General features: G+C 53.5%; 2 protein-coding genes across 3 annotated transcripts in view; one reads left to right on the top strand and one right to left on the bottom strand.

Annotated features, from left to right (window-relative positions):
- Positions 1-5,196, top strand: part of SMYD4 (SET and MYND domain containing 4) — a 45,912-nt gene extending 40,716 nt beyond the window's left edge. Inside the window, exons 8-11 of the mRNA XM_025362518.1 lie at positions 302-437; positions 1,273-1,389; positions 1,590-1,713; positions 4,242-5,196. Of these exons, the coding sequence (XP_025218303.1) occupies positions 302-437; positions 1,273-1,389; positions 1,590-1,713; positions 4,242-4,395 (531 nt within the window). The 3' untranslated portion in view covers positions 4,396-5,196. The remainder of the gene's footprint in view (positions 1-301; positions 438-1,272; positions 1,390-1,589; positions 1,714-4,241) is intronic.
- A 2,945-nt stretch (positions 5,197-8,141) lies between these two features.
- Positions 8,142-24,413, bottom strand: SERPINF1 (serpin family F member 1). Of its 2 annotated transcripts, XM_025361613.1 has the most exons (8): positions 24,278-24,413; positions 19,404-19,496; positions 15,947-16,145; positions 14,378-14,533; positions 13,466-13,669; positions 10,599-10,741; positions 8,955-9,165; positions 8,142-8,517 (listed from the first exon to the last, which is right to left on the bottom strand). In XM_025361613.1, exons 2-8 carry the CDS (start codon positions 19,485-19,487, stop codon positions 8,258-8,260), a joined length of 1,257 nt encoding a protein of 418 aa, XP_025217398.1. In that variant the 5' UTR covers positions 19,488-19,496; positions 24,278-24,413; the 3' UTR covers positions 8,142-8,257. The 2 variants fall into 2 exon arrangements, with proteins under 2 accessions (XP_025217398.1, XP_025217399.1); XM_025361614.1 differs by lacking the exon at positions 24,278-24,413 and having other exon boundaries at positions 13,466-13,667; positions 19,404-19,494.
- Positions 24,414-24,832: the final 419 nt, after the last annotated feature.

Here is a 24,832-nt window from a genome sequence, read left to right as displayed (position 1 = left end):
AATGTTCGTCATCTAAAGTCCTGGCCCCAAAAAGCGACGAGAGGGGCTATGGAAATGGAAAGAAATGGTGCACTATGCCCGTTCTGTTCCAAGAATGAAACCTCAGGTGGGATCAGCTCCTGCCTTCATTGGAACTGCCACCATCAAACCAAATTCTATCAGGCTTTGGTCGCGATGTGTTATTACAGGCGTCTCTTTCCTCCATGAGGTAAGAAACTGTGGAGCAATCCTATAATGTAAGCACAGGCAATGTTGATAACCGACCCTGGCATTGGAATAAAGAGGAAACTGACTTCCACAGGGAGATGGCGTGCTGCGCTGTGGCAACAGATCTTGTGCAGAATCCGTCGTCAGCAGAGACCACCTAGTCTCTCGGTTACAGGACCTTCAGCAGCAGGTCGGAGTGGCCCAGAAGCTTCTCAGAGATGGGGAACTAGGTGAGACTGGCTCCCCGCTTTGGTCCTCCAGCCCCTTCCCTTTTATTCATTCTGATACCATTTTGGACTCAAGGATACTCAGTACTGATGGAAGAATCGAATGTCATTATCCCCATGCCAGCCACAAGATGGCTATATAGGCCAGTGAGACCAAACCCTGACCAGCCCTGTTACTGTGGGGCCCTTGAAAAGGGGCCAGGTGATTTCGGCTGTTGTTTTTTTCTGCATCCGATTGCTAAGTTGAAGTACCCCTGCCAGCGAACGGGTCATCACTGACATCCGTGAGCTTTGTGCAGTTCCAGAAGTTCAGTGTCATTTATTTTAATTCCAGGGCCTAGCAACGTAACTTCCTAGAAGGGCGGTTCTGCCCTCCTCAGAGCTGGTCTGTGCTGCGGAGCAGTGGGGCGAGAGCCCAGCTGATAGGAGTGTCTTGCTCTTTTCAGAAGGAGAGTTGTGGAGCTCCCCATCGCCCTTGAAAACCCTGCCTTAGAGCTTGACGTCATGGGATTGTGTTTACCCTGCTTTATGAAAGTTGACCTTTAGCTTAGATTTCAGGGTCAAGAGAAGTCATGGTCGTACGTGGAAGGTAGAGTTGGTCGAGTTGGCAAGTTGATGTTGAAACCCCAGGGTAAATGTGGGAAGGCCTCCCCTAGCGCCTCTCTCCACTGACAGAGAAAACATAAGAGAACAGACACTGTGGGTTGGTGACAACCCAGGGAGGCCGAGGAGAATGTCCACATTCAGCCCAGCTGATTCAGAGAATTTGAGACCTGGGTTCTCATTTCTAGGACTGGGCTTATGTCTGTAGTGAGGCCTCTTTCCTCTGAATTGACAGAGCGAGCCGTTCAGCTGCTGTCGGGGTGCCAGCGTGATGCCGAGAGCTTCCTGTGGGCAGAACACGCCATGGTGGGAGAGATCGCGGACGGCCTGGCCCGGGCCTGTGCTGCCTTAGGTACGGCGTCGGCCTTCATGTTCTGTGTCAGGAACGGTCTGCCGTGGGTGTTTCATCGTGGCCCCGGCCTTGTCTGCCTGGTTACCCCCACTCTGTAAACGGACGCCGCTCCCCCTCTCATTCCGTTTTCTCACCCCAAAAATGTGCATCCGCAGTTGACTGTGGTTCTTTTCTGGAACAAGACTTTTCTCTTCTCACAGGGGACTGGCAAAAGTCAGCCACCCACCTACAGAAGAGTCTCCGCGTGGTGGAGGTTCGCCACGGGCCGTCCAGCATTGAAATGGGCCATGAGCTCTTCAAACTGGCCCAGATCTTCTTCAATGGGTGAGTCCTCTTCCCACCTCACAGGGCACACACTGTTCTTTTCCTAGGCTCTTCTGGGTATTACTTTTTTTCTATGGTGTTTTTAAAAGCATGTTGAAACTTCTTTATTTCCTCTTTAGGAGAGAGCTTTGCCTTCTGTTTTTCTAACAAACTTAACGCTTTAGAATTTCCTCCCGGGAGGCGGAGCTTACAGTGAGCCGAGATCGCGCCACTGCACTCCAGCCTGGGTGACAGAGCGAGACTCTGTCTCAGAAAAAAAAAAGAATTTCCTCCTGGCAGATATGGGGAAAGCTCTTAGATCTCAAGTGAATTTCCCAGAGAGAACTTGGCCAGGCAGCCCCACCCACCCTCCAGGATAGTGTTCCTTCCCGTTTCTCTCGGGTTCATCACAGCCCCCTTGGCTGTCTCATTCCCAGCACTCTCAACTCCAGGCTCTCTGCCTTCTCCCTCCTCTGCATCCTGTTCCTTGTAAAGCATTTGCTTGAACCAGGGAATCAGGGCTGATTTTACCCCCAGACAACATGTGGCACTGCCTGGAGACTTTTTTTTTTTTTTTTTTTTTTGAGAAGGGGTCTTGCTGTCTTGCCCAGGCTGGAGTGCAGTGGCACGGTCACAGCTCACCGCTTCCTCAAACTCCTGGGCTCAGGCGATCTCTGGAGACGTTTTTGATTGTCATGACTTGGAAGGGGGGGGTGCTACTGGCATCTAGTGGAAAGAGGCCAGAGGTGCTGCTAAGCATCCTGCCATGTACAGGACAGTGCACCGCACCCCACCAGCCCCAGCAAAGAAGGATTCAGCCCACAGTGTCAATAGTATCAGGGTTGAGAAACCCTGCTTTGTTGTTGTTGCTGTTATTTTTTGAGATGGAGTTTCACTCTTGTTGCCCAGGCTGGAGTGCAGCGGCGCAATCTCGGCTCAACACAACCTCCGCCTCCCAGATTCAAGTGATACTCCTGCCTCAGCCTCCCACGTAGCTGAATTAGAGGCATGCACCACCACGCCTGGCTAATTTTTTATATATGTATTTTTTTTTTCTTTTTTTTTCTTTTTTTTTTTTGAGACGGAGTCTCGCTCTGTCGCCCAGGCTGGAGCGCAGTGGCCCGATCTCAGCTCACTGCAAGCTCCGCCTCCCGGGTTCCCGCCATTCTCCTGCCTCAGCCTCCCGAGTAGCTGGGACTATAGGCGCCGCCACCTCGCCCGGCTAGTTTTTTTTTTTATTTTTTAGTAGAGACGGGGTTTCACCGTGTTCGCCAGGATGGTCTCGATCTCCTGACCTCATGATCCGCCTGTCTCGGCCTCCCAAAGTGCTGGGATTACAGGCTTGAGCCACCGCGCCCGGCTATATTTTTTAACAGAGATAGGGTTTCTCCATGTTGGTCAGGCTGGTCTCGAACTCCCAACCTCAAGCGATCCACCTGCCTCAGCCCCCCAATGTGCTGGGATTATAGGCGTGAGCCACCGCGCCCAGCTTTTGTTTTTTTTTTTTTAATCCTCTGTTCTAAGCAGAGGAACCTGCTTTGAAGGTTAAAAGGAAAGAACAGCACACTGATACGCTAATGCCAAATCCGCTTTTGTACTGAGACCATTTAGGGCCCAATTTCAGGATTTCTGGGTGGAACACCTCCAACCTTGGTAAAGCTGCCCTTGGTGTACATTGCTATGAGAAAGTGTTTAAAGATTCAACCTCGGTGGCTCACGCCTGTCATCCCAGCACTTTGGGAGGCCGAGGCGGGTGGTCACGAGGTCAGGAGATCGAGACCATCCTGGCTAACACGGTGAAACCCCGTCTCTACTAAAAAATACAAAAAACTAGCCAGGCGAGGTGGCAGGCGCCTGTCGTCCCAGCTACTCGGGAGGCTGAGGCAGGAGAATGGCGTAAACCCGGGAGGCAGAGCTTGCAGTGAGCTGAGATCCGGCCACTGCACTCCAGCCTGGGCGACAGAGCGAGACTCCGTCTCAAAAAAAAAGGTTCAACCTAAGGCTATGAATGGTGAGTGGGCCGATACCCAAGACACAGAGACATTCTGTTTGGTCAGAGCGAGGGAAAAGGGCTGCAGAGTTAGGTCAGAGGTCAGCCCTAAGATGGTCACTCTAAAATGAACACTGCTGTGTAAACCTGTGGTCAATACCAGATGAATACTTTGAGGCCGAGTGTGGTGGCGCACACCTGTAATCCCAGCTACTCAGGAGGCTGAGGCAGGAGAATCACTTGAACCCGGGAGGTGGAGGTTGTGGTGAGCCAAGATCGCACCACTACCTGGGCGACAAGAGTGAAACTCCGTCTCAAAGAAAAAAACACTTTGAGATTTGCCTCTTGTTCTCAGGATCCTGGAGTCTATACTGTCTTTCATAACTTTTTTCTCACATTCTGCTTTGCAGCGTGTTTGTGACAGTGTCTTACTGTTCGGGACTGTAAGATCCTTGATGACAGAAATGATCTTATATTCTTCACGGTGTGTGAGTAGGCCCTCAATGAACATTTGCCTCCCGAATCAGTGAACTAACTCCTCTTACCTCCCTTGGCTCAGGTTTGCAGTACCCGAAGCCCTGAGCACAATACAGAAGGCTGAGGAGGTTCTGTCGCTGCACTGTGGCCCGTGGGACGATGAAATGCAGGAGCTCCGGAAGATGAAATCCTGTTTATTGGACTTACCACCCACCCTTGTAAGGTCTTCAGTTTAGGGTCCCAAGGGGATTTTGACCCACAGGAAAGGAGCCCGTGGAACACAAGGTAAAGAGGTTATGGCCGGGCGGGTGCGGCAGCTCACACCTGTCATCCCAGCACTTTGGGAGGCCAAGGCGGGCGGATCACGAGGTCAGGAGATCGAGACCATCCTGGCTAACACGGTGAAACCCCGTCTCTACTGAAAATACAAAAAACTAGCCGGGCAAGGTGGCGGGCGCCTGTAGTCCCAGCTACTCGGGAGGCTGAGGCAGGAGAATGGCGGGAACCTGGGAGGCAGAGCTTGCAGTGAGCTGAGATCCGGCCACTGCACTCCAGCCTGGGCAACAGAGCGAGACTCCGTCTGAAAAAAAAAAAAAAAGAGGTTTTGTTTGCCAGCCGGGCACAGCGGCTCACGGCTGCAATCCCGACACTTTGGGAGGCTGAGGGGGGCAGATCACAAGGTCAGGAGTTCAAGACCAGACTGGCCAACATGGTGAAACCCTGTCTTTACTAAAAATACAAAAACTAGCTGGGCGTGGTGGCGGGCGCCTGTAGTCCCAGCTACTCGGGAGGCTGAGGCAGGAGAATGGCATGAACCCAGGAGGCGGAGGTTGCGGTGAGCTGAGATCGCGCCACTGCATTCCAACGCGGATGACAGTGTGAGACTCCATGTCAAAAAAAAAATAAGAGGTTCTGCTGCTGGGTGCGGGTTCTGCGGACCAGGTGTGGGTTCTGTGGGTTCTGCAGGCCCGGTGTAGAGGCTTACATCTGTGATCCCAGTACTGTGAGAGGCTGAGGTGGGTGACTCACGCCTATAATCCTAGTACGTTGAGTTGGCTGGGTGTGGAGGCTCATGCCTGTAATCCCAGTACTTTGAGACACTGAGGTGGGAGGATCGCTTGAGCCCAGGAGTTCAAAACCAGCCTGGGCAATATAGTGAGACCGTATCGCTACAAAAAACATTTTTTTTAATTCACCAAGCATGGTGGCACATGCCTGTAGTCCCACCTACTCGAGAAGCTGAGATAGGATCACCTGAGCCTGGTAGACTGAGGCTACAGTGAGCCAAGATTGCACTATTGCACTCCAGCCTGCGTGACAGAGTAAGACCCTGTCTCAAACAAAACTAAACTAAACAGGTTCTGTTGCTGCTGAGCTTTCAACAGGAGACGGGACTTTCCCAACAGTCCCAAGCCTGGGATACGAGGGCTGGGGGGACTCAGAAACCATTGCAGTCAGAGAGACACCTATTTTGGTGGATATTTCTTGAAATGGTTAAGTGGCCTCCAATACAAACTCCCAGTTCCCAGAAAAGACTTAAAACTAGTATCTGGAGAGTCCAAGTCCTTTAAAAGGATTTTAGCTGATCTGCAGGCATCTGGAGGTTAGCCTGGGGTTTTGGCTGGATTCCACCTCACTCGATGATGATAGTCTGTTTCCCTGGAACATTCCTGTGGTTTTAGTAGTAATGAGATGTGTGCAGCACTCCAGTGGGAGCTGAAACTCTTAGTAGTTACACTGTAATTGAAAAATAATTGAAAAACAAGGAATCAGTAAGGCAGCTTACCTCCAGAGACACCGGGTTCCACTTAACGGCATCCAGCTTCCCGGAATCCTTTGTGAAAATCGGTGGAGTATAAATTGTGACTAGAGAAGTGAATATGGAGCCATTGTATTGAGCAGTTTCCTCCAGGGATGGCGGCTCTCAGTGTGTTTCCTGCCAGTTTTCCAGTCCTTATTCTCTGCCCTTCATTCTGTACTCTTGGCAGAGTCACTAACCAAACACTAATAAAATCAAACTTGTAGTAAAGACTTTATAACACATATGCCTCCTTCTAAGTTTTTTTGTTGTTGTTGTTGTTGTTGTTTTTGAGACGGAGTTTTGCTCTTGTTGCCCAGGCTGGAGTGCAATGGCGTAATCTCGGTTCACCGCAACCTCCACCTCCCAGGTTCAAGCATTTCTCCTGCTTCAGCCTCCCAAGTAGCTGGGATTACAGGCATGTGCCACCACGCCCGGCTAATTTTGTATTTTTAGTAGAGACAGGGTTTCTCCATGTTTGCCAGGTTGGTCTTGAACTCCCAACCTCAGGTGATTCAGCCTCTCAAAGTGCTGGGATTACAGGTGTTGAGCCCGGCCTTTTTTTTTTTTTTTTTTTGAGACAGAGTCTCTGTCACCCAGGCTAGAGTACAGTGGCACAATCTTGGCTCACTGCAACCTCCACCTCCCGGGTTCAAACGATCCTCCTGCCTCAGCCTCCCTAGCAGCAGAGATTACAGGCATGCGCCACCACACCCAGCTAATCTTGTATTTTTAGTGAAGACAGGGTTTCTCCATGTTGGCCGGGCTGGTCTTGAGCTCCTGACCTCAGGTGTGCCATCTGCCTTGGCCTCCCACGGTGCTGGGATTCCAGGTGTGAGCCACCATGCCCGGCCCTGAGTTCTTCTCTTTGTTGTCAAACCTAAAAAGAATCCTTTTCTCTACCAGACCTCTCCAAGCTGGCGAGTCAAATACAGACCGTATGAGAACCGGGGGCGGCAGGGGATTCGTTGCTGTTTGTGGTTTAGATTTTAAGAGACCAAGGGTAAGGATGGCTCCCTTCCACCAGGATGTGTAGCAAGAGCCCAACCCCATTCCAGTCAGAAGGGTACGGGGTTCCCTAGGTCGGAACCCTGGTTGCTGTGTTACCACTGGTGACCAAGTAGCTCAGGTGCATTCGTGGAAAAGAATGCCAGATCCACGCCGCTGCTCAGAGCTTCCCCACCCTGAGCGTGCCCAAGAAGTGCCCGTCGGTGGCCGTTGTATTATGATCAGGAAATCAGTAGCCCCAGAGATACCTGGCAATAGCTTTTTGGGAATCTGGAATACAATTAGCACTCAAACATCTGTAGAACGAAGGGCCCCAGAATATCATTTCTCCTCCTGTCTAATACTCTGTGGCAAGGGAGAAGACAGTGACTTTTCTGGTAGAGCTTTTTCAAGAAAAAAACAAAGTTTAGTCCTGTGGACAGTTCGGTAGTTATTCTACTTCAAACACTGGGCATGTTTCATGTTCCTCAAAAAGCCCAGTTATACTTTGGGTTTTTTGTTGTTGTTTTTTGAGATGGAGTTTCACTCTTGTCACCCAGGCTGGCGTGCAATGGCATGATCTTGGCTCACTGCAACCTCCACCTCCCAGGCTCAAGCAATTCTCCTGCCTCAGCCTCCCGAGTAGCTGGGATTACAGGCATGCGCCACCACACCCTGCTAATTTTGTATTTTTAGTAGAAACGGGGTTTGTCCATGTTGATCAGGTTGGTCTCGAACTCCCAACCTCAGGTGATCCGCCCGCCTCAGTCTCCCAAAATGCTGGGATTACAGCCATGAGCCACCGCACCCGGCTGTACTTTGTAAAATAGGCATACCTCCTTACAAAGAATATGTTTAGAATCTTTAAATGATTTATAAAATAACAGTTTCCTTAAGTTACAGATGGCCTCTCTCATCTCTCCGTGTGTTGTTTACAAGCGTGCTTCAGTGATTATGGGGGCAGGAAATGGCCTCCCGGGAGGATCGCAGATCCTAGTACCGAAACACCCCCAGAGCAGAGAAGCTGTCCCTGCATTATCCAACACAGGTGCCTTAAAGTTCTTATAAACGGTGACTTTCTGCAGCGTTTAGATAAAACCAAACTAGAAGCAGAGGACCACCTCCTAAAGAGCAGTTTCTCTTCATATGATACTTAGCATAGCTCAAAATAGGAGGAGGAACAAAGTAGCAAGTTAAGGATAAAGCTCTTTTATTGTATGCATTGAAACCTTACGGGGGCAGCTTTGTGTCCTGTGGAATCTGCTGTCCCTCTGGGGTTCCCTTCTAGGGCACTGGAATGTTAAACTGGGGTATTAGGTGCCTCTGGGGTCCAGAATCTTGCCAATGAAGAGAAGGGCCCCTGTGTCCGTGTCCCTCAGGACGAAGATGAAAGGCTGGTTAAGGTGATAGTCCAGCAGGAAGGTGAGGTGGGCAGGCTGCAGCCCCGGGCTGGGGGTGGCTCCCGCCCCATCCTCGTTCCACTCGAAGCCGGCCCGGTGTTCCACTTGAGTCAGCTTGATGGGTTTGCCTGTGATCTTGCTAAAGTCTGGTGAATCAAACAAAGACTGCAGCTCTGTAGAGATGGAGAGAGATTTCTGTTAAAACCCTGCCTTCCCCGACACCCCGACCAAGGGATCCAGTTGCAAGCAAGCTGGGATGGCGCGCCACTGCTGACTTTCTGGGAGGCCTCAAGAGCTCCGAGCTGGCCGAGGGTGGAGCGACTTGCCCAGGAGCACTTAGCAAGTTAGGTCAAGATGAGAAAACAGGTCAGACAGACTCGTCTTGAGAGGCAGTGTCGCGAGCGCCTGTGAAGGAGGTCTGCTCGTGAGGCTGAGGAATGAGTCTGATGAGAGAAGGCAGTTCGGCCTTCCCTTCCGGCAGGACGAGGGTTAAGGAATCATGCACGGCCCCTGTGAGGCCGTGGAGCCCTGAGTTCTGCTCAGCAAAGTGGAAGTCCCGAAGACCCCGGCCCTCCCCACCCCCCAAAAGCAAAAGGGTCTCCAGACATACTCATCTCCTGCAGCGACTTGGTGACTTCGCCTTCGTAACTCAGCTTCAGCTTGGGGAGGGTCAGGACCGCCTGCACCGTCTTCAGTTCCCGGTCTATGTCGTGAATGAACTCGGAGGTGAGGCTCTCCTCTATCAGGGTCAAATTCTGGGTCACTTTGAGGGGCAGGAAGAAGATGATACTCATGCTTCCGGTCAAAGGCAGCTGGGCAATCTGAGACAGGTGAGAAAGCACGTGGGTTAGTCCTTTAGAGGCCAAAAGCCGGGGACAGACACAGCCGGGAGCTGTCTGCCTCTCCCGTGGCGGGGCCCTGGCCTCGTCCTTCCCCCAGCCCCTCAGCTATTTAACAATCCCCCTCTAGGTTCGAGCTTTCTGGCAGCAAGCCATCGCCTGAGATTTCTTCAGAAAGGAGGCTGTTGGCCTTTCTTACCTTGGCCTAATACCAACTGAAGTTATCTGCTGAAAGAATGTTCTCCTGTGGTTTAAGGAGCTAGAATTGAATTTCAGGTCTTTATTTTCTCCCAAAGTCTATCTGCCAACATTGACTGATCATTTGTTAGGTAGAGAGCGCTGGACTAAGACAGGAGAACCGGGGATAGGAATACCGAAGGGGCCGTAAGAGGGCTTGGAGACTCCACCCCATCTACCCACAAAGAGCAAAAGCATCCTTTGAACAGAGGCTCTCAACCTACAGTCCATGGAACAGATGGTGTCAGGGTCCCAAGAGTCTCCTGAAATCGTTGATAGAAACGTGTGTGTACACCTGGCAGTGCTCTCCCGGGTTTCAGAAACGTGTGTGTGTACACCTGGCAGTGCTCCCCGGGTTTCAGAAATGTGTGTGTACACCTGGCAGTGTTCTCCCTGGTTTGAGGCACTGTCGTCAGATTCCCAGAGATCCCATGTGATGGCCATGACCCAACAAAGGTTAACAGTTACAGACTTCCAACTAAAAGAAGTCAGGTACACTGAAAGCCTTAGAATGCCAACGATTGGCTGAGCGCGGTGGCTCACGCCTGGAATCCCAGCACTTTAGGAGGCCGAGGCGGGCAGATCACCTGAGGTCAGGAGATCGAGACCAGCCTGGGCAACATGGTGAAACCCTGTCTCTACTAAAAATATAAAACTAGCCAGGCGTGCTGGCAGGTGCCTATAATCCCAGCTACTAGGGAGGCTGAGGCAGGAGAATTGCTTGAACCCGACAGGGCAGAGGTTGCAGTGAGCCAAGATCATGCCACTGCACTGCAGCCTGGGAGACAGAGCAAGACTGTCTCAAAAAAAAAAAAAAAAAAAATGCCAACAATTTGGAGTTTGTCATTATTTTTCAAAGTCTGGCTTTAAATTCTAGAAATAGTAGTCTGAAGGAAAGAAAGAGAACTAACATTTGGGCACCCAATCTGAGGGCCCGTTTCATATTACCTTACTCATCCTTCCAACAAACCCTGGGAGGATAAGTGTTGGTAACAATCCCCTTCCCCATCTTAAGAAGAGGAAAGGTTCAGAGATGTTACTAACCTGCTCGAAGTCAAACAGCAGGCGAAACGTAGACAGCTGTCAGATCTCACAGGTCGTTTTATTCCCACTCCCCTGTTTTGCTTCTCTGTCCTCTCCCTCCACCCATCACCCACATTGCCCCTACCCCTACGGACCTTGCAGCTGAGATCCGAATCCAAGCCATAGCGTAAAATAGCCTTAGGGTCTGACATCATGGGGACCCTCACGGTCCTCTCTTCATCCAAGTGGAAATCCTCGAGGGAAGTCTTTCTGGGGTCAAACTTTGTTACCCACTGCCCTGGAATGAAATGAATGACACAGTCTGAGCCCCAGGAGACCAGAAAGACGGTGGCACCATGCTGTGTCCCCAAAGCGCGTTGTTGAAAATTGCCTGACTTAAGGGAGCTTAGCCGTCAGGGGCTCTGATGCCTCAGGGAACAGGCCTGTCTCAGTGTGTGTGGTTTGGACCCCACAGTTATTTCCAGGACCCTGAGTACCCTTCACCAGCAAACTCCAATGGCAAGACGTTGATTTGGCTGATTAGGCTCTCTGGGTTGTACACATTCTGTGATAGCCTGCAAGAAAAGTAAACTGGTGGCCGGGTGCGGTGGGCTCACACCTGTAATCCCAGCATACTGGGAGGCCGGGGTGGACGGATCACTTGAGGTCAGGAGTTTGAGACCAGCCTGGCAACATGACAAAACACTGTCCTAAAAATATAAAAATGGCCAGGCGCGGTGACTCACGCCTGTTGTCCCAGCACTTTGGGAGGCTGAGGCGGGTGGATCATCTAAGGTCAGGAGTTCGAGACTAGCTTGGCCAACATGGTGAAACCCTGCCTCTACTAAAAATACAAAAATTAGCCGGGTGCAGTGGTGGGTGCCTATAATCTCAGCTACTTGGGAGGCCGAGGCGGGAGAATCGCTTGAACCTGGGAGCCAGAGGTTGCAGTGAGCCAAGATCACGCCACAGCACTCCAGCCTGGCCAAAAAGAGCAAAACTCCATCTCAAAAACGAAAGAAAAGTAAACTGGTGTGCACTCCTACGGCAGTGTCTGTAGGAGACAGTCAAAGAAGGTCCGAGCTAGAAGAGACCTCTGAGGTCCTCTGGATTATGCCCTCTCGCAGCTGAAAACCGGCCAAAGCCGAAGAGGTGAAGTAACTGGCTGACGCTCTCGAAGCCAGCTGATGGCCAGGCTCCTCTAGCTTAATGTGACCTGGATCCAGAGCTGTTCTTTCACACACTAGAGATCAGTGCTCGACGTAGGAAGCCATTCGGATTTTCTCCAGACTGGGGGCCGCTCTTGCTGGTGCCTCAGACAGTTACAAAGCATTTTTTTTTTTTTTTTTTTGAGACGGAGTCTCGCTCTGTCGCCCAGGCTGGAGTGCAGTGGCCGGATCTCAGCTCACTGCAAGCTCCGCCTCCCGGGTTCACGCCATTCTCCTGCCTCAGCCTCCCTGAGTAGCTGGGACTACAGGCGCCCGCCACCACGCCTGGCTTATTTATTTATTTATTTATTTATTTGTATTTTTAGTAGAGACGGGGTTTCACCGTGTTAGCCAGGATGGTCTCAATCTCTGACCTCGTGATCCGCCCACCTCGGCCTCCCACAGTGCTGGGATGACAGGCGTGAGCCACCGCGCCCGGCCGACAGTTACAAAGCATTTTAAGGGAGAGGGTGCCCAACCCTTCCCCCTGCCCCATGCCACCCCACAAGGCCTTATCTGAACGGGGCTGGCCCCACACTAGGCCTGTGGAACGATCTCCAGACCCATCACCACAGCCTAGAAGGATGTCGTTGGTCACCTGCCATGTCTTGGGTACAGAACTAGAGTTGTTGTAAAACTTGGAGACAACATAAAAAGGTGTCTATGAAGTAGGTGTATTATCGTCAACGTTGAAGGTGAGAACATAGGCCCGGAAAGGTTGCGAAATGAGTGCAGAGTTCCTCAGCTAGTACAGGCGGAGGTGGAATTTAAACCTTGTCTGATTCGGCCAGCGCAGTGGTTCACGCCTGTAATCCCAGCACTTCGGGAGGCCGAGGTGGGTGGATCATCTGAGGTCAGGGGTTTTCAAGACCAGCCTGGCCAACATGGCGAAACCCCCATCTCTACTGAAAATACAAAAATTAGCCGGGCGTGGTGGCGGGCACCTGTAATCTCAGCTACTCAGGAGGCTGAGGCAGGAGAATCGCTTGAACCTGGGAGGTAGGGAGACTGTAGTGAGCCAAGATCGCACCACTGCACTCCAGGCTGGGCGACAGAATGAGACTCCATCTTAAAAAAATAAATAAATACATCTTGTCTGATTCAAAGGCCAGGAAAGCCCCAAACAGGCCCAGTGTTCATTCTTTATCCCTCTGTGCTCTTCTGTCTCCACAAGTCTCTGACTCTCTATAGACATTCATACCTTGGCCTGGATTTGATGACAAGCAGATAAGCTCCAGGTGAGTGCAGTTCCCAGATCCTCCCCCAGCCGTGCCCCAGCCCCCATGCTGGGCAAGGTCTCTGACACCTCCCCTTTCCAAGCCCCCTCTGACGCCTGCCACCCACCCTTGGTCAAAAAAGAAGTGGAAAGTTGGACATGGTAATCCCAGCACTTTGGGAGGCCGAGGTGGGCAGATCACCTGAGCTCAGGAGTTTGAGACCAGCCTGGGCATCATAGCGACACCCTGTCTCTTAATTTAAAAATAAATTTAAAAGGGCCGGGTGCGATGGCTCGTGTCTGTAATCCCAGCACTTGGGGAGGCCGAGGCGGGCAGATCACCTGAGCTCAGGAGTTCGAGACCAGCCTGGCCAACATGGTGAAACCCCGTCTCTACTAAAATACAAAAAATTAGCCGGGCATGGTGGTGCACGCCTATAATCCCAGCTACTCGGGAGGCTGAAGCACAAGAATCGCTTGAACCTGGGAGGCAGAGGTTGCATTGAGCTGAGATCGCACCACCGCACTCCAGCTAGAGCTACAGAGTAAGACTCTGTCAAATATATACAATAAAATGAAAAAGTGGAGACACGCTCACCCTTGAAGTACGCCACACCGAGAAGGAGAATACTGATCTCATCGGGCAGTTCCTTTGTGGACCTGGCGAGCTTCCCTTTCGTCTGGGCCTGCACCCAGTTGTTGATCTCCTGCAGGTCCAAGCGAGGGTTGCCCGTCAGGACTCTGGGCCTGGTCCCATATGACTTTTCCAGGGGTGCCACAAAGCTGGATTTTATGCGCAGCTCTGAGAAGAGGCGGAGCAGAGGTTAGCATGTGAGACTCAACGACCAGCATCCCATCTTCAAGAGCCTGCCAGGCTCGGGTTCTGGTTTACCGCTCAGCAGGCCCTGACTTCCCACCCAGCCTCTTCTTGTGACTTGCCAGGACTTCTGCTGGCATCCCCAGGCACTGGCCAGGGGGCAGCAGATCCCCACATCGTGCCACTGCCCTCCCTGCCCCTCCCACCATCTCCTGCAGCCCACTTCCTCTTTCTGATCCTCTCTGGGTTCACGGACCCTTCCTCCCCCACCAGTGCCAGGCCGGGCCTGAGCATATATGATCTATTGTTTAGAAAGAACCCCCAGTTGGCCAGGCGCGGTGGCTCACGCCTGTAATCCCAGCACTTTGGGAGTCCGAGGCGGCCGGGTCACGAGGTCAGGAGATCGAGACCATCCTGGCTAACACGGTGAAACCCCGTCTCTACTAAAAAATACAAAAAACTAGCCAGGCATGGTGGCGGGCGCCTGTAGTCCCAGCTACTCGGGAGGCTGAGGCAGGAGAATGGCGGGAACCCGGGAGGCGGAGCTTGCAGTGAGCGGAGATCTGGCCACTGCACTCCAGCCTGGGCGACAGAGCGAGACTCCGTCTCAAAAAAAAAAAAAGAGAAAGAACCCCCAGTCTGCAGCATGGAGCCCACATTCCTCAGGCAGCTCGGGCCGCAAAGGTGACTTACTCTTCTCAAAGACGATCCGGGAGGCACTCTTGAGGTTTTTCTGGGGGGCAGTGACCGTGCCAAGGAGCTCCTTGTAGGTGCCATGGATGTCTGGGCTGCTGATCAGGTCATAGTAGAGAGCCCGGTGAATGGCGGATTCCGTTCGCTGCTCCGCTCCTGCCAGAGACAAGAATGTGGACGTCAATAACTGCACACCAGGGCCCAAATCAAGCCCCCTCCCAGAACACAGATACTATACTCATCTTTTTTGTCTGCTGAGAGCCCAAGTAGGTTGATCTTCAAGACCATCTAGGTGGCCAAGGAATTTTCATCCTTAGAGATTTTCCTGAAGTAGGTTAAAGGCGTCAGGTCTGGAAGGTGGGAGTGAGGGGCACCAGTCCCTGTGCTTCTCCCATCACAGCCCTTAAGACTATTCTGGCCGAGCACAGCGGCTCATGCCTATAATCCCGGCACTTTGGGAGGCCGAGGCGGGTGGATCGCTTGAGCCCAGGAGTTTGAGACCAGTCTAGGCAACATGGAGAAACCCCGTCTCTACTAAAAATACAAATATTAGCAGGGCGTGGTGGCAGGCACCTGTCCCAGCTACTCTGGAGGCTGAGGCGGGAGAATTCCTTGAACCTGGGAGGCAGAGGTTGCAGTGAGCTGAGATCGAACCACTGCACTCCAGCCTGGGTGACACAGCGAGACTCCGTTTCTCAGGAAAAAAAAAAAAAGAAAAAAAGACTATTCTGTAGTTACCTGATATTAGTTTCCCCTGTGAACCCAGCTGTGTCCTCAGTGAGGGCAAGCCCGCACCTGCCTGTTTGCAGTTATATCCCCGGAACCTACGCTAACGGCTAGCACCGCACCGGGTTGGTTAAGGAATGCGAGAATGTGCCTTGAAGTCACCGTGTCAGTCAGCGACCCCTGAGGCCAAGCACGCTGGGACCCCCAGGCTGGGGAGCTGGGGAATTGTGTGTGTGTGTGTGTGTGTGTGTGTGTGTGTGTGTGTGTGGCCCCAGTTCCCGCCTGCAGGGCCAGGGGAGCTGGGGAATCTGTGTGTGTTTGTGTGTGTGTGTGTGTAGCCCGAGTTCCCGCCTGCATGGCTGGGACCCCCAGACTGGGGAATCTGTGTGTGTGTGTGTGTGTGTGTGTGTGTGTGTGTGTAGCCCCAGATCCCGCCTGCAGGGCCAGGGGAGCTGGGGAATCTCTGTGTGTGTGTGTGTGTGTGTGTGTGTGTAGCCCGAGTTCCCACCTACACGGCTGGGACCCCCGGGCTGGGGAGCTGGCCAGGGAGCTGGGGAATGTGTGTGTGTGTGCGTGTGTGTGTGTATGTATGTGTGTGTGTATATATATATATATAGCCCGAGTTCCCACCTGCATGGCTGGGACCCCCGGGCCGGGGGAGCTGGGGAATCGTGTGTGTGCAGCCCGAGCTCCTTCTTACATGGCTGGGACCCTCAAGCCAGGCCCTCAGTGCTACTTCACCCCTCCCTGAGTTCCAATGTCAATAAACTCAGCCACGTTTACCCAGAGGCCACAGGGGCCTTCTCCAGGTCTGCCTGGGGCTTCCTGCCTCTGAGCACTCACCCAGGGAGAGGGCCGAGAGGGCCGTGGCCACACTGAGAGGAGACAGGAGCACGTTGGTCGTGGGGCTCACGCTGGACCGCACCCGGTACAGGTCATAGCCAAAGTTGGAGACAGCCGCTGCCAGCTTGTTCACCGGGACTTTGAAGAAAGGATCCTCCTCCTCCACCAGCGCTCCTGTGCTGTCGGGGTCTGGGGAGCCCTGGCAGGAGACAGGAAGTCTTGGGTTTGAGTTCAGGGACCCGCGGAGACGCACAGCGACTGATTGTCTCCGTGTGGCTTTGTGTAGGGTGGTGGTTCTGGCCCCTTGGGGCTGTCCTTCCTAATTTTTTTGTGTTTGGCCTAAAACTGGAATGAGTTTTCCTCCCTGATCATGCATGAGCTCTCTGCGGGGAGACGGCGCAGAAGAGAGATTCGCTGGTTTTTTAATTTGAGACAGAGTCTCACTCTGTCTCCCAGGCTGGAGGGCAGCGGGGCGATCTCGGCTCACTGCAACCTCCACCTCTCCGGTTCAAGCGATTCTCCTGCCTCAGCCTCCCAGTTGGCTGGGATTATATGCATGCGCCACCGTGCCCAGCCGGCTGACAGTTTTTAAAAAGTGGGTCACAGGGGCCGGGCGCGGTGGCTCACGCCTGTAATCCCAGCACTTTGGGAGGCCCAGGCGGGCGGATCACAAGGTCAGGAGATCAAGACCATCCTGGCTAACACAGTGAAACCCTGTCTGTACTAAAAATACAAAAAACTAGCCAGGCGAGGTGGCGGCGCCTGTAGTCCCAGCTACTCGGGAGGCTGAGGCAGGAGAATGGCATGAACCCGGGAGGCAGAGCTTGCAGTGAGCCAAGATCACGCCACTGCACTCCAACCTGGGCGACAGAACGAGACTCTGTCTCAAAAAAAAAAAAAAAAACACTGTCAGCCAAATGGCTCAGACCTATAATCCCAGCACTTTGGGAGGCTGAGGTGGGTGAATCACTTGAGGTCAGGAGTTCAAGACTATCCTGGGCAACACGGTGAAACCCGTCTCTACTAAGAATACAAAAAAATTAACTGGTCATGGTGGCGGGCGCCTGTAATCCCAGCTACTTGGGAGGCTGAGGCATGAGAATCACTTGAACCTGGGAGGCAGAGGTTGCAGTGAGCTGAGATCGTGCCACTGTACTCTAGCCTGGGTGACAGAGTGAGACCCTGTCTCAATAAATAAATAAATATAAAAATAAAAATTGGGAGCCAGGTGCGATGGCTCATGCCTGTAATCCCAGCCCTTTGGGAGGCCGAGGAAGACGTATCACTTGACCTCAGGAGTTTGAGACCAGCCTGAGCAACATGGTGAGGCCCCATCTCTACTAAAAAATACCCAAAAAATTAGCGGGGCGCGGTGGCACGTGCCTGTGGTCCCAGCTACTTGGGAGGCTGAGGCATGAGAATTGGTTGAACCCAGGAGGCCAAGGTTGCAGTGAGCCAAGATTGTACCACTGTACTCCAGCTTGGGTGGTGGAGTGAGTGAGACTCTGTCTCTAAAACAAGAAAGTTAGAAAAAAGAACTGAGTTTTTCTTTTTTCTTTTTTTTTTTTTTTTTGAGACGGAGTCTCACTGTCGCCCAGGCTGGAGTGCAGTGGCACCATCTCGGCTCACTGCAAGCTCCGCCTCCTGGGTTCACACCATTCTCCTGCCTCAGCCTCCCGAGTAGCTGGGACTACAGGTGCCCACCACCGCGCCCGGCTAATTTTTTGTATTTTTAGTAGAGACGGGGTTTCCCCGTGTTAGCCAGGATGGTCTCGATCTCCCGACCTCGTGATCCGCCTGCCTCGGCCTCCCAAAGTGCTGGGATTACAGGCTTGAGTCACCACACCTGGCCCCTCACTGCAGTCTTAATCTCCTGGGCTCAAGTGATCCTCCCACCTCAGATTCTCAAGTAGGTAGTACCACAGGCACGTGCCACCACGCCTGGTAATTTTTGCTTTTTTTGTAGAGACAGGGATCTCACTATGTTGCCCATGCTGGCCTCAAACTCCTGGACTCAAACAGTCCTCCTGCTCGGTCTCCCACGCTGCTGGGATGACAGGCGTGAGCCACTGTGCCCAGAACTGAGTCTTTTTTATTTGCGCCCATTGCCAGCACCTGTCGAGTAGGTGTTTGGTAGATGAGAAATGAATGAGTGGCCACATGCCCTGTAGAATGAATATTTTTATCCCATTTCATAGGCAGGGAAGCAGAGACCGAGGTAAGGGTTGTCTAGGGTCACAAAACTAGGAGGAGGGAGGCTCAGAATTCATACTCCGACCTCACAAAAGTCCAGGGCTCTTGCCAAGATGCCCAGCTGCTCTTGTCCCTCAAGGGTGGGCCACCCCCAACACTCACCCCGTAACACTCATATGGCCCAGGCTTCCCTCCATGTGCCTGTATCTGCCTTGGCAACCCAGCTGTGCCCTTTCTGGGCAGGAGAGAGAGGTCAGTCCATACCCTCGCTCCCTGCCGCAGCCTGGTCAGTATCCGAACCAATGTGTGGGAACATGACCTGCTCAGTGGAGCCCCCCACTGGGAAGACAAGGTAACGAGAAAAGGTAACGGCCGGGCATGGTGGCTCACGCCTGTCATCCCAGCACTTTGGGAGGCCAAGGCGGGCGAATCACTTGAGATCCGGAGTTCAAGACCAGCCTGACCAACATGGAGAAACCCTGTCTCTACTAAAAATACAAATGAGCTGGGCATGGTGGCGCATGCCTGTAATCCCAGCTACTCCAGAGGCTGAGGCAGGAGAATGGCGTGAACCTGGGAGGCGGAGGTTGCAGTGAGCCGAGATCGCAATATTGCACTCCAGCCTGGGCAACAAGAGTGAAACTCCATCTCAAAAAAAAAAAAAGTTTTTTTGTTTTTTTGAGACAGAGTCTCACTCTGTCGCCCAGGCTAGAGTGGGGCAAGGGCACTATCTCAGCTTACTGCAACCTCCGCCTCCCAGGTTCAACTGATCCTCCTGCCTCAGCCTCCCGAGTAGCTGGAATTACAGGCGTGTGCCATCACACCCGGCTAATCTTCGTATTTTCAGTAGAGACGGTGTTTCTCCATGTTGGCCAAGCTGGTCTTGAACTCCTGGCCTCAAGTGATCCACCCGCCTTGGCCTCCCAAAGTCCTGGGATGACAGGCGTGAGCCACTGCGCCCGGCCAAGACAACATCTTTACTCAGGGGGGCAGCCCTGGACTTGTTAAAGTGCTTTGGATTTTTACTTTTTTGGGATCTTATTCTTGTCCCCACTCTGTACCCTGAAAGGCGAGGCGAGACTTGTTCTCTCTGTTTTGCCGATGGAGAAACTCCAGCCCTGGAGAAATAAAGGCCGGAGCCTGGCCTGGAAACTGGGTCCTGGTTCCCGGCCCCGTCTCCCGTGCTGCCTGCCAAGGAGGGGCTGGGAATGCTGACCACGCCGTCCCCACCCGCCGACAGCGCCGTCCCCACCCGCCGACTGACCTCCTCCGGGCCGCTGGCGAGGTCCTGGCAGCTGCTGTGCCTGAGAAGAGCTGCAAAGCAGAGGAACAGCACCAGGGCCTGCATCCTGGGGGTCTGCAAGAAAAGCACGAGGCAGCAGGCCGCTCTCCTCCCCCACTGCACTGCCCCGCTACCCCTTCCTGGCCACCCCAGCCAGGGCCCAGGGGATGGGCAGGGCTAGGTGCTTTCCCCCACCCGCGGCAGCAACCACCTCCCAGCCCCCCATTCTCCCAGAAGTGGACCCTCCGCTTGATGGCTCATCCCTCCCAGCAAGGTTCTCCCGCCCCATCCCTCCCAGCAAGGTTCTCCCGCCCCTCCCCCTGCCTCAGGGCCCACAGTCATACCGTAAGCTTGTGCTTTTGTTCCATTGTCTGCGTCCGGAGACCCTCTTTTACACCTAAAGCTTTTATTTATTTATTTATTTTTATTTTATTTTATTTTTTGAGACAGAGTCTGGCTCTGTCGCCCAGGCTGGAGTGCAACAGAGTGATCTGGGCTCACTGCAACCTCTGCGTCCTGGATTCTCCCGCCTCAGCCTCCCAAGTAGCTGGGATTACAGGCGTGTGCCACCACGCCCAGCTAATTTTTTGTATTTTAGTAGCAATGGGGTTTCACCATGTTCACCAGGCTTGTCTCGAACTCCCGACCTCAGCTTATCCGCCTGCCCCAGCCTCCCGAACTGCTAGGGTTATAGGCATGAGCCATCACACCCAGCCCCTGAACCGATAGCTTTTAAAGATCCAGAGCAGAGGGGCCCCAGCCCCAGCAGGGCTTCTCCACGTGGAGTATGGCCCAGCACAAATGTACACTAAGGCTTTGCCCTGGAGGCAGCCAACCCGCTCCGGTAATAAGACCTGGGGCGACCTCTCCCAGGAGAACGGGGCAGAACCCAGGTCTCCTCCGTGGAATCTCCGGGTACCAAGCAGAGGCACCCAGTCCGGCACCTGCCGTCCCTCCACATTCTCAAGCTCTCTTTGGAATTCTCTGGCCTAAAACCTGTGGCCTCCCAAGGAGGCTCATTCCCTTCTCCCACAGTTCCCTTTCAGGAGCTCTTCCTCCCACAGTCAGGGGTGCAGGGCCTAGGGACAGAGAGCCTGGGTTCACATTTCCATTCTGTGCCTTTTTTTTTGGAGATGAAAGTGTTGCTATGGTGCCCAGGCTGGAGTGTAGTGGCTATTCACAGGCACAACCACAGCACAGCCTGGAACTCCTGACCTCATGTGATCCTCCTGCCTCAGCCTCCTGAGTAGCTGGGACTGCAGGCGCGTGCCACCACACATGGTCTCAGTGTTTTGTCTTTGTAGCTCTCCAAATCACCATTTTCTCTCTTGTAAAATGGAAATAAAATAACCTACTATTAAAATAAAACAACTACCGAGTGCAGTGGCTCACGCCTGTAATCCCAGCACTTTGGGAGGCTAAGGTGGGTGAATGACTTGACCTCAGGGGTTGGAGATTGTCATGCGCGTCCATGTGAAGAGACCACCAAACAGGCTTTGTGTGAGCAATAAAGCTTTTTAATCACCTGGGTGCAGGCGGGCTGAGTCCGAACAGAGAGTCAGCAAAGGGAGATAAGGGTGGGGCCATTTTGTAGGATTTGGGAAGGTAAAGGAAAATTACAGTCAAAGGGGGGTTGTTCTCTGGCAGGCAGGAATGGGGGTCACAAGGTGCTCAGTGGGGGAGCCTTTTGAGCCAGGATGAGCCAGGAAAAGGAGTTTCACAAGGTAATGTCATCGCTTAACGCAAGGACGGGCCATTTTCACTTCTTTTGTGGTGGAATGTCATCAGTTAAGGCCAGGCAGGGCATTGGCAATTCTTTTGTGATTCTTCAGTTACTTCAGGCCATCTGGGCATATACGTGGGAGTCACAGGGGATGCCATGGCTTGGCTTGGGCTCAGAGGCCTGACAGAGACCATCCTGGGCAACACAGGGAAACCTGTCTCTACTAAAAATACAAAAAAATTAACTGGGCATGGTGGCAGGCCCCTGTAATCCCAGCTACTTGGGAGGCTGAGGCAGGAGAATTGCTTGAATCCAGGAGGCAGAAGTTGCAGTGAGCCGAGATCGCACCACTGCACTCCAGCCTGGGCAACAGAGTGAGACTCCATCTCAAAAAAAAAAAAAAATGTAGACTCTAAATGACTTTGGCTCCCCTGCCCTGGCCCCCCACACATCATCCTTCATTATCCGTTTACATACACAAACATCCACCCACACAGCACACGTACTTTTCGACTTCCCAGAACAAACTGGATCAGAAAATTAGGGAAGATATTGTGTGATTGTTGGCTCTAGTCCTTAAAATTAAATCTGATAATCCACTGGACAATATCGTGGGAGGTGAAAGAAGACTGCCTTTGAGTTTACTCAGCTTAAGGCGGGACTGGCAGAGGAAGCCGCCTGGCTTTCTTTCTAAACCCCGCCTCGAGTGAGAGCCCCGCAGACCCCCGCGTTCCCAGCCAGCTGCTCTGGCACGTGGCTGCCCTGACATGCAGGGAGAAAGCCTTCGTGTAGACAACAGGAAAAGCCTTCTGCAGCGCAAGACAGAGGCCTCACCACCATCCAGCCTGTCTCCACCCGCCTCGGGCCAGCCCCAGGCAGCTGCCAGGAGCCTGCCTGCCCTGAGCCTCTCCAGACTGGTTTATTAGAGACCAAAAATTCAGTGAGGTACACAGGAGGCAAGGCTAGAGAGAAGTTGTCATCTCTAGTTCCTCTGGCCCAAGTGAGAAATTAAGGGAGAAGACAGGCTCATCCCGGCATAGTTTATTAATATTTTTTTGAGACAGTTTCACTCTTGTCGCCCAGGCTGGAGTGCAGTGGCGCGATCTCAGCTCGCTGCAGCTTCCGCCTCCCGGGTTCAAGCGATTCTCCTGCCTCAGTCTCCTGAGTAGCTGGGATGACAGGTGCCCGCCACCACACCTGGTTAATTTTTGTTTTAGTAGAGATGGGGTTTCACCATGTTAGCCAGGCTGGTCTTGAATCCTGACCTCAGGTGATCTGCCAGCATCCCAAAGTGCCAGGATTACAGGCGTGAGCCACCACCCCTGGCCATTCTCCTGGCATAGTATTTAAGGAAACGAAAGTCACAATTCAAATGAAGGAGGGACTTTAGTCTCAGTCCTTACAGAATCTAAGCCCAAACCCCAGATCAGGTGACAGATGACTGTCACAATGTGGGTAGGCGGAGGTGAGGTGAGGCAGCCTGGCAGGGAAGAGACCCGGGTCCAAAGGTGGCCCCCAGCTAGACACAGGGACCCGGAGGATTAAGGGCAAGTCTGAAACCTCCACTTCAGGCCATCTGGATAAGGGAAGAGGACAGATGATTGAAAACCCTACAAGGGCAGTGAGAGGGCAGAGCGTGGGGGTCTACACGGGCGCCCCTCAGCGCACACCCAATGCCCTGTGCACGGTGGTGGTTCCTGGGCTGAGCAGGCGACCGCTGGCTGGCTGCGGCCACAGGCAATGATGCCATCCTGTTCAAAGGGCAGTATCCAAGCCCCACTCCTGTCCTAGCAGGCGGGGGAGGGCTCAGGGAGCAGTAGATACCCTCCCTGCTGGGCCAAGGTCAGGCCTTATTTTCTGACAATTGCCCACATCAAGGAACACAGAAACTGGGATTTTTGTGATCTTGCCTCCAAGTTAGGCGGATCAACTCAAGCCAATACATGTGTTTCAGATTAAACCCAGTTAGGAGACAAACACCCTCCACAGCCGCCGCCTCTTCCCAGAACCGCAGGGCCTTCAAGCCACAGGGCGGTGGGCCCCGGAGATAGTGTGGGGAAGGGCACCTCCCCCTCCCCTGGCTCTCTGGAGGGGATTCTGAGGGGTCCTCCCTGGCCCACCCATGGTGACCCAGCCCCAGACAATGTTTCCTGAAGTTTTAGAACCTGAATGAGTCAGCCCCGGGTGCCGTGGAGTCACACTTCCCCACACCGCAGAAGCAGCAGCCCCAAGAATAGGACTCCCTGCCCCCCAACCCCACGGCCCCACGGAAGCCGGGGGCTAACGCCAGGTTAGCTAACGCCGGGTGGGAGGCCTGCGCCGGACGGGGTGGCGTTTCTGCGAATCCTGCTTAGATCCGCCCCTCTCGGTGGCTTGCCACAGGCAGCAGAAAGGGTGCACCCCAGAACGGACGGCCTTTCCCTCCAGCACCGCAGCTGGGCCCCCAGGCCCTGTACACCTGCCGGGCTAAATAGTGGACAATATCTGCCAGAGGCCACAACCTCATTGGTCTCCCAGCCTTGACTCACAGCTTGGCCAAAGAGAGTGGGTGGGGGCTGGCTAGAAGGACCCAGCTGTCCTCCATCCCAGCCCTCAGCCAGGGCGCCGAGGCCAGCGGTTTGGTTGTGCTGGGAAATTGCCTTAGCAGTCAGCACCAGCTGATTCTTGAAAAAGTAGCAGGGAGGCCAGGGAGCAGGGGCCAGGGCTGGGCTGCAGGGCGGCCGCCTTCCTGACTGCCTTTGGTGGGAGCAGCTCCCCGGAGCCTCCTTCCCTCAGGCTCCAGTCCCTTTGGGGTGCTGCTCAGACCCAACCCAGCAGCTTTGCTCCCCCTTCCTCCCCACGTCCGGCCTCACTTCATTCAAAAGCCTTTCCAGCCTCTTCCGTCGGTGCAGTGGGATTTGGGGATCACGGGATCCTGGCCTTCGGCCTTGTCCCCCCACGCCCTACTCCCTCTGCCCTTTCTCATCCACTCATCCTTGTGCCCAAACTGCAGGGGCTGCTGTCTCCCCATTTCCTCTCCCTTGCACCCCTCTTTTCTGCTCCCTCGAGTGCCCCTGCCTCTCCCCTGTCCCCCGAGCCCAGGGAAGCCTCTCCCGTCGTCCCTGGCATCAGAGCAGCCAGGGAGCTGCTTTACCTGTGGATACGCTGCAGCTCCACACCCAGCCTAGTCCCGCCAAGCCTGCACACTGAGGGGGCTCCAGCCAGCACAAGAGCTTTTTTTGCTGCCTTCTAATCCAGCGTCCAGCAGGCTTCAGATTACAGCTACTCCTTTCTTAAAGCGACCTGCACTCAATTTGGATTCTGAGATTGCATCACTGTCTCGCGTTAACTTTAACCCACTGCTGCAGCTGTCCCTTATCCCCAAGGCACACACATTTACACACCTTCCTCTTCCTTTAGATTTTCCGTAAGGGGCCAGGCGCAGGGGCTCACACCTGTAATCCCAGCACTTTGGGAGACAGAGGGCAGGTGGATCACCTGAGGTCAGGAGTTCAAGACCAGCATGGCCAACATGGAGAAACCCCGTCTCACCTAAACATACAAACAAACCTGGGCACAGTGGCTCACGCTTGTAATCCCAGCACTTCGGGAGACCGAGGTGGGTGGATCACCCGAGGTCAGGAGTTCCAGACCAGCCTAGCCAACATGGTGAAACCCCGTCTCTACTAAAAATACAAACAAAATTAGC

The sequence above is a fragment of the Theropithecus gelada genome, chromosome 16, assembly GCF_003255815.1.
Source record: "Theropithecus gelada isolate Dixy chromosome 16, Tgel_1.0, whole genome shotgun sequence".
NCBI classification, from domain to species: domain Eukaryota; kingdom Metazoa; phylum Chordata; class Mammalia; order Primates; family Cercopithecidae; genus Theropithecus; species Theropithecus gelada.
Note: the sequence above shows the minus strand (reverse complement) of the source record. Positions and strands in the feature narration are given on the sequence as shown.